This window comes from Cariama cristata, unplaced genomic scaffold, assembly GCF_000690535.1.
Source record: "Cariama cristata isolate BGI_N322 unplaced genomic scaffold, ASM69053v1 scaffold25454, whole genome shotgun sequence".
Classification (NCBI taxonomy): Eukaryota; Metazoa; Chordata; class Aves; order Cariamiformes; family Cariamidae; genus Cariama; species Cariama cristata.
The window spans coordinates 12,404-21,135 of NW_009615082.1; the positions used below are offsets into that span (position 1 = coordinate 12,404).

At 39.5% G+C, this 8,732-nt stretch overlaps 1 protein-coding gene across 1 annotated transcript; it reads right to left on the reverse strand.

Moving 5' to 3' along the window:
• Nucleotides 1-2,652: 2,652 nt before the first annotated feature.
• MEIG1 (meiosis/spermiogenesis associated 1) lies at nucleotides 2,653-6,387 on the reverse strand. Its single transcript, XM_009699694.1, is given in 4 exon segments — nucleotides 2,653-2,781; nucleotides 4,266-4,428; nucleotides 4,744-4,745; nucleotides 6,286-6,387. Coding segments are annotated over 4 exon segments (396 nt in total).
• Nucleotides 6,388-8,732: the final 2,345 nt, after the last annotated feature.

Here is an 8,732-nt window from a genome sequence, read left to right on the forward strand (position 1 = left end):
CTGAAAGAGGGTAGATTTAGATTGGATATAGAGAAGAAATTATTTACAATGACAGTGGTGAGGCAGTGACACAGGTTGCCCAGAGAAGCTGTGGATGCCCCATCACTGGAAGTGTTCAAGGCCAGGTTGGATGGGGCTTTGAGCAACCTGGTCTGGTAGAAGGTGTCTCTGCCCATGGCAGGGGGGTGGGAATTAGGTGTTAAGCTGCTGTTTTGTTAATAAAGTAAGCGAACTCCCAAATACAGCATTAGTCCTGACAAAGACTGTCTGTAAACTGGTCTCCAGCGCTAATTATGAGGCTTATCTTCCCTTTTTATCCCATTAATCTTTTAGATGTTACAGTGAGATTCAACCTTTTAGCACACTGACAATGCTGAAAAACGTAAGTAATAAAATCTAGGTAATTCAGTCTTTCAAAGTGAGAAGAATCTGCCAATGCATACAAAAATCAGCATTTCAGAAGTGGAACATGAATTCCCATGCTACTTGTTTGAAATGAAATCTCCATGGGCTGCATGAAATGCACACTCATTGTTTTAAAACATAACAAGAGAGAAAGCATCCAACAGTATTGCAAAAACATTGAGGTGTGGTCAGGTAAAATGAAGGAAGCACAAAACGATCTTTTACATTTGTTTCATTTTTTTAAAAGTCTTTCTTTAAAAAAAGTTAAGCTCTAAAAAGTTACCTGTAGTTTTAATTCCTGTTCTTGAATGCCCAACTATGTCTTTTTTATAGACTGAGAAAATGGCTGTACCAAACATTCTCACTTATTCTGTGTGTGCTGATAGCAGTAATCTCTGTCACTAAATTTAAGTTGGCTATACAACACATCTATTTTTGTGAATTTTTTTAAGGCTGTTTTCATGTCTACTGAAGATTTCTTTTTTAGAAATCTATGAAGTTAACAGAGTGAGATCCACTGCCTTAAAGTGACAAAATAGATGGGTTATCCTGATAATTGTTCTCTTCCCACTATTTGATTTCAAAGTGTGCAAAAGGTCCTCTCTTAAAATATACATCCAGAGCAATCAAAATAAAAAAAGGAATCATAATGAAAATCTGAAGTGAAATTTACTGTAGCAATGCTTTATTTCTGTCATTGCAGTAACTGTCTATTTATATACTATTAAAACCTTCCTGGAATAAAAAAACTTCACAGTTGTTTCCGAGTACCTTTCAGTCATTTCTCCAACAGAGCTCATACAAATTTAAGCTAAAAATTTCCAAGCAGCCTAAATAAGGTGACTAGACCATCATCACCTATTGTCAACGAGATCTTTTGAATAATGCACCCATACTACCATTTGACTTGGAGCTGTAAATCCTCTATTTCACATCTTGAGTTGGCCACCATTTTTGGTTCAAATTAAGGAAGAATATCCATAAGACAGCTGGTCAAATGTACACTGCTAATCCATGCCTAAACCGTAGTTTAGACACCTCATGGTTTACAGTCTAGAGAGAAGAGATATTAATAACATTTTTTTCTGTAACTATGATAAACAAACCCACTGGTTTACATAACAATAATCTGTTCTACTGGTCAATTACCTAGAGTTTTGGCATCTTAAAGTATTTTACTTAAATTCTCTAATGAGTGAAGGTAAGTATGGTATCTCGCGTTTACCAGGTGTCTCAGAGTAGCACACGTGTGGACAGCTTCTGCAGAGCTGATCTCACAGCAACATGTTCAAAGCAAATGTTACATATCTACATTTAGAAGAAATGAATTGTGCTCAGAAGAGCCAACTTCCCTCTATTCAGAACAAAAGGTGTCCCCAAATGACAAGATCAGGTGGAGATAATGACAATGTGACATCTGAAGTTAGATGAGATGAATTCTGCCCAGAAATCCCACATATCACCTGTGTAAGTTACCTAACTTTAAATATTTACATAGTATGGATTTCATGTTCTCCCTGCAGTTTTATACTCCCTGATCCCACCATAATGTAAAGCTACAATCTTTTCTTTCCCCCCCTCTATAAAAAGGCATATGCTACCAAGTCAATTAATACTTCCGCCTCACGTAATTAATACTTGCACCTGACAAAAATACTTTGGGGATACCTTACCTATTGCTCAGAAAGACATTTTTGTTGTGACTGTCTCTATCACAATAACCACTTCTTAAATCTGCAGCTCAGCAGTGGTCCTTGCTACTTGATTGTTCGTGTCCTCCACTAAATTCTTTGCTTGCTATTCTCCAAGGGAACTTTAGTTAGCATTTTGGCCTTACTTTGGCCCTTTGTAGTCTCACAACCCTCAGCTATACCAAGAGAATGTGGCTGACATTAGCCAGTGTCAACAAGATTATACTGTTTGGAATAAAGACTGACGCCTGTACTTACAATGGACTTTACACACAGTTAAACCCGATATATGATGCCCATTTACCAGCTTTTTATCTTTATGTCAAAACATTTGAAACTAGGAAAATTAGGGGTAATAAGACTTTTGGTTATAGCAGGAAAAACATGAAATTCCTACGTCTACAGTTCCAGGCTTCTCTACATTTCCAGTATTCCCCCTTCTACCCAAGAATGACATCGATACTTAAGGTAAATCAGATTGCACAATCTCATTTACTTACAGATTCTAACAAACATATTTATGAAAAAATACAAACAAATTAGAACAATAACAAAACTAATAAACATAAACTTTCACTTTATGGACTTCTTTGTCTTCACATTCCCTTTGCTTATCATAATAATAGAACGTATTGTCCTTTCGCTGAAGTTTCTTAACAAATCCAGTTTCTGGCCAACACTCTACCTACAAATAAAATAAAAAGGATATACATTCACCTGAACATGCTCACATTACTGATGTTTGTGCATTATATTGCAAAGAATAGGTATACTTTCACAGGAAAACCTCATTTGCATCTAAACACTACTTTGCTATTAATTTGGTTAACTTTTTAAAAAAGATTAAGAACAAGATGTGAGAAACCAGTTTTCTGGTCTAGTATAAAGAATTATGTGATCAGTTATTGGCATTCTCTGTCTAAACATAACAGTCTTAATATTCATTCTACCTGCATTATAATTGCATCATTAATAACAACCGCATTATGGAAACATAATATGGAGTAAACAAGACATTTCAAAACGTGTAAGCTGAAAGAGAATCGCTGCCAGATCCTGGCAAGTTTGAACAGAATGCATGCTCATTTTTACATTGAGTAAGTGGTGTTCTTCAAGTTTTATCAGGGTTTAATTGTCTATGGTTATGGCCTGCCATAAATCTTAATCAGACTGATCTTACCACACTAATTACAGGATTTCCTTTCGCACAGTTAAAAGAATTTACACCACAGCCTTTACAGTGGTTTGGTATCTGAGCCCACAACAAAATAATAAACTGCATCTTGTTATGCACATCAACGTTTCGCTATGTTTTGAGTTAACTGGATGAGGAGTGACTTGCTTAGGAACATTCTGCTCTTCCTTATGTGCACAGGAGGTTAAGATCTTTTAAAAGTAGATTTTTCATACTACATATGCTGCTTTGGTAGCTAAATTACAGAGCTCTAATAAAGATAATACGATGTTTGCTGTATTAACCTCTTGGTTGATGTTTTGAATCTGAAGCAGCCACTGAATATCTGGCCATTATTCATTAGCTCATTTGATGTGCTAGGGAGCATTGCCACCAACTGCAGTGAGCAGAGGAGCAAGTCCTTGATGTTCTCAGTTGATAAAAGCCTGTGTCACAACTCCCTTTACCACAGTTGGCATCAAATATTTCTATCGTGGACAGTTTCAATGGAAGCCAAGTTTTGAGTGTGCACGAAGTCTGATTATGCTACCACGCAATTCAGCTGTAAAACTGAAGTCGCGAGCAATGAGACAGGAACTGACTCCCCGGACAATGAATGAGTTTCCTATCAGGTCTATTGGCAGAGTAACAGGGAAACTTCAGAGAACTCACTTTGAAATATTCCTTTCCTCAAAACTGAATTATTCTTTTAGACAGCAGCTACATCTATTCAAAGAAATCTGTAACGCTCCCAAATGCATAAGAGAGGGAGAACAAAACCACAGGCTGGGTAGTGTTTCTGTTTCACTTCTGTGAAAGAAGTTATTCTGCACCGTTAATAATAGCTCAAGAATTCAAGTCAGACCTGGGAAAAAAAAACTGTATCAGAAACTGGCCTAAATGAAAGGAAATAAGCACCACCTCCATTTTTATTGAACTGTTTAACATGAGACAGATGTTTAAAGTAATGACCCTTGCAGAGTTCTAAATCTTACCATATCAACTTGTTTTACTTGTTTATATTCAACCTCATCTCTGTATCCAGCTTGCTGAAATCTGTATAAGTTCTCTACATCATCCGACCATTTTCTGGCATAATGTATAGATTTCGGTTTGATGTCAGCTTTAGCCATGGCTCCAGAAACTTCAGACTTTTTCCTGAAATCAGATTTTTAAAAATTAAATAAAGAAGACAGAAGCAAGCGATTTTGTTAGGGACATATAAAAATGGGTAGAACAAAATTTTAAAATAAAGGAATTACAGACAGTACAATATTATCTTCCCTTCAAAGTCTGAGGTTAAAAAAGAAAAACATTAGCAGTTGGAATCAAATTAAATGCACTACTTGATCTCAAACAAACCCAACTCATCTATACTTCTATATACACCTTGACTTAACTTACCTAAAATTTATTTGTGCATACTGATGCATGAAAAAATTATATAAGATACAGTAATTTTTAAAATTTCACATCTTCACAGTTGCTATCCCCTTGGGGCAGGCAGTTGTTCAGGTTTTTCTTTCTTCCTACTGAAGGAGCACCAAATGGGGAACGACAAAATGAAGAGCTGGGCTGTTACTGGAGAACAGCAAATACTCAGGGTGGGAGAGGAGGGGAAAGGAGAAATGCACTGCCAGTCACATGGCCACAGTGGAGATGACAAAGAAGAGGTCTTAAGAAATAAGTTGGAAAGGGAGGCAAGGCACACAGCCTACCAAAATTCATCCTATTCTACCGTTGCCCAATCAAAATCTGCACTGACTGCCACTGACTTCCTGCTCCTCACACAGAACCCATTTGTTCAATCTACTGAGAAATAGTAAACAAGTTAATCAACTGCTAAACCTGAACAGAGCAGAATTGGGACAAGATAAAACTCACACTGTACAAAAAAATAAAAAAGATTAAAATAAGCAATTAAAAAAAAATTGCAAAGTCACTGGAAAGTCACCAGGGACGGATTTGAACTATATTTCAAAAAAAATGAATCATTTGACTTCTACCTTATATCTGAATTTCACTGCATTTGCTTTCTTGAGTGTATCTTACTCTGCTACTAAAACAGAACTTTACGTTGCTTCTGCAAGCAAAACACAGAGAACACTATCATGCCCAGCAGATAGGATCAGAAATGAGTCCTTTCCTGGTTTTCTAATGTCACAAAGCTTTAGCTTTATAATGAGGAAGGTATCTTCAAAGAAGGAGAAAAATCTTCTGGATTTTGTAGTGAGAGGATGAACACAGCCTCACTCCCTGTGAGTAGCATGCTGCCTCCAAATCCTGTGCAGAGAGTACAATTTCCTTATGTAGCAAGTTCCTATATCAAACGAGAGCTTAAGTTGAATGTTGATATCTTATCAAATGCACGAATGACCTTAGTCTGTTAGAAAAGCAGGAAAGGAGAAAAAAAAATATTGTATCACAGCATACAAATCTTTGAAAAAATTATATAAATTATTTTTATCATAATGTAGAAATAGCAAAAGTCTGCATCTCTGTTGTCTGACCGCATGAGAGCCACTAGCACACAAAGAAAGGCCCTTTCATCTCTTACTGCATACACTTCATTAAAGATCAAAACCAAATATGCACAAGGGCTCTTTTCTGGCAACACTAAACTATTTCTTGCAGTTCAGCACTCCAAACATTCTTTTACCAGGCTCTGCAGCATTCTGTAATTGCAGGCAATCATTTACAAAAAAAAAAAAAAGGTAATTTTCCCACCCAGTTATGAGGTGTCACATACAAATTAACATCATAAGCATATATCCTTATTTTAAATCTTTAGGTAGTCTTTGAGATATCTATCTCATTATCATTTATTTTTCTCCCTTTCTGCAAAGGACTCTTTTGTGGCCATTACAGAATTTTTCATGCCCTGTGTATGCTCATCGATGTTTGATGAGAACTGTTGTCAATCTGGGACTTTAGACAATCAGTATTACTAGCAAGAACATTAGATCTTAATAAATGCTAAACTATAATGAATTTAAGTGTTTTATGATAACTCACATTACAAATGTTAAGTACTTCTTTATAGGATGTACTGAATTCATCTCATGAATGTGCTTCTTCAAGACATCTATATACGTGTGGCACTTCCTGAGTCACCATCAATTCAGATGGCCTGTCCACAAGTGTTCCTGCTCAAAAAAATATATATAAAGGTCACATATTTAAAGTGCCAGCTTGGTGACTTCAAATAATAAAAGCACTATCCTGATATTTTTAGGCTGCTATTTAAGCCTTTTAAAAATTGTACTCTTTGTCTATTGTAGTGAGTCTGAGTTCCAGGCACAGAGCTGGTTTTATTGTGCAAGAGCACGAAATGAGCTGTACTCCAGACAGCCTGCAATTCAGGGAAGAGACAAAAGACAGCAGACAGAAACAGGCAAATGAAAGAATGCAAGAGAATGGTAAGAAAATATTCAGCATAATACTAACACTTTTCATTTAAAGGGAATTGTTGAACAGTGAAGTGGACTTTGCTAAGACAACAATGTTTGCCTACTCTTAATTTAGGGGAAATAGTGAGATGCATATACCTCTGTTTTGGCTTTGGGAAAAGAGTTTTTTAATGTCACTCATAGCACAATTTCTACAGAATCCTAGCCTGGGCTTGCATATGGTAGTTTCCTTAACGCTTATACAAGCTGTATGGGTGTGTGGGAGGAGAGTGTCTGCTCCTTTAAGGGCATCTGGTCAAGGACCTGTTTCTATGCAACAAGGGATAATAAGAGAGGGAGGAAGCCATAAAACAAAAACATATGGGGACACAAATCTGACCAGTAAATTATGAGGGAGGCAGTGATGAGAACCAAACCTGGTCAGTCACACTAATTGATGGGGGCATGCGAGAGTGTGAGAATGTTTATTCCAGCAAGGTTATCTGATCAGGGACCTTGTCAATTGGGAAACTAAAGGAAAAAGGGGAAACCAGAAACAAAATATACATAGACACAGACCTGATAAAACAAACGTAGACACCATGACAAGAAACAAACCTCACCACTCACACTAATTGATGGGCTACCAAGAAACTACAGGCACCGCTTTCAGGAAGATCAACCTGGACCTTGCACCTGGTAAGACTGGAAACCAGGGGGATCCCAGACTCGGAGGAGTGTGAGAATCAACAGAGCTGTACAAACCCGTGAGGGATGTGCAGGGGAAGGGGAGCAGGGAGGAACAAAGATGGGAATAGACAGAAAGGAGTATAAAAGAGGCCAGTCATGTAAAACAGGGCCAGTCAGTACACTTGCCTGGCTGAGCCCTGTGCCTGATCATCACAGTCTATCCTACCTTCTTATATCTTATTAAATCTTTTCTTAACTGTCTCTTTGTGTAACCTCATTCTGTCCTGCGTGTGTGTGCTGCAAGGGCTCAGTGCTAGCTACTGGTGATGCCTCTGTGTGTGAGTGAAAACTGGTGCCAGCTCCTGGGGTCAGGCGGGGTGTATGGGTGCCCCTGGCCTGTGATGTCAGCTGCTGGAGCAAGTGGGGGTCTTTAACTTCCAGCCACTGGAGCAGGAAGGGTATATGTCCTAAAAAATCAGCTACTAGGGGAGCTGGCATGAGCTAGGGGTTCTATGCCAGTGGTTGGAGCAGGACTGTAGGTCACAGCCCATGTGCCTGGTGCTGGCTGCTGAGGAGGAAGGGTGTCTGTATGTGCCCCAATCCAGGTATACCTGCGGTACATATCCATATTGACTACCAAACTTTAAGCTGGACTAGCTGGTGAGTAGGGGAACCTCAGGTCCAGCCCAAAGTATCAAGTGGGCAGCGGGGCTTGTGCTGGTACACCCAAGGGGACTTGTGAACGTGGAGTGGATCGGGGACAACTGCGTGAGTGCATGTTTGCTAGTGATCATCAAGCTGGACTAGCAGGCAAGTAAGAGGTCGATGAACCAGGTAAAGGGCCCTGGTATCTGTGCAGGGGTGCTGGGCAGACAGAGGGGCTGTGCTGGTGCTAAAAGAATCCACAAACGTGTGCGTGCCTGCACCGGTGAACTTTTATTGCTACCAGCTGAAGGGGAGGAAAGGGACTTGTCTGTTTGTGTTTTGTGCAAGTCCTGTACGTAGGTGCTGTTGAAGGCAATGCCTCATCTGTTGCAGCCTGTGTGACCAGCCACGTCTGTAACACATGCTCAGCTGTATTGCAGGTTGAGCCTGCAAATGTGAAGGCAGCAGCTGCGTGCCTCAGCACAGGCAGAGGGCCCAGCTCCCCGGGCGGGAGCGGTCTGGGGCCCAAGCAGCTGGAGGAGGTAACCACGCTTCTTATATCACTTGACACGAGTCAGCATACACAGGACCTATCTGGAGTCCCAGAGGAGTCAGTAAGAGATTTCCAATGGCTTCCGTAGACTTCATGTGAGAGCCTCTTGCATTTCCCAAGGTGTTCAGGCAGACGGCTAGGCCCTGGCCCGAGTCACCACTGTGACCCAAACCCCAGCCTGCTCC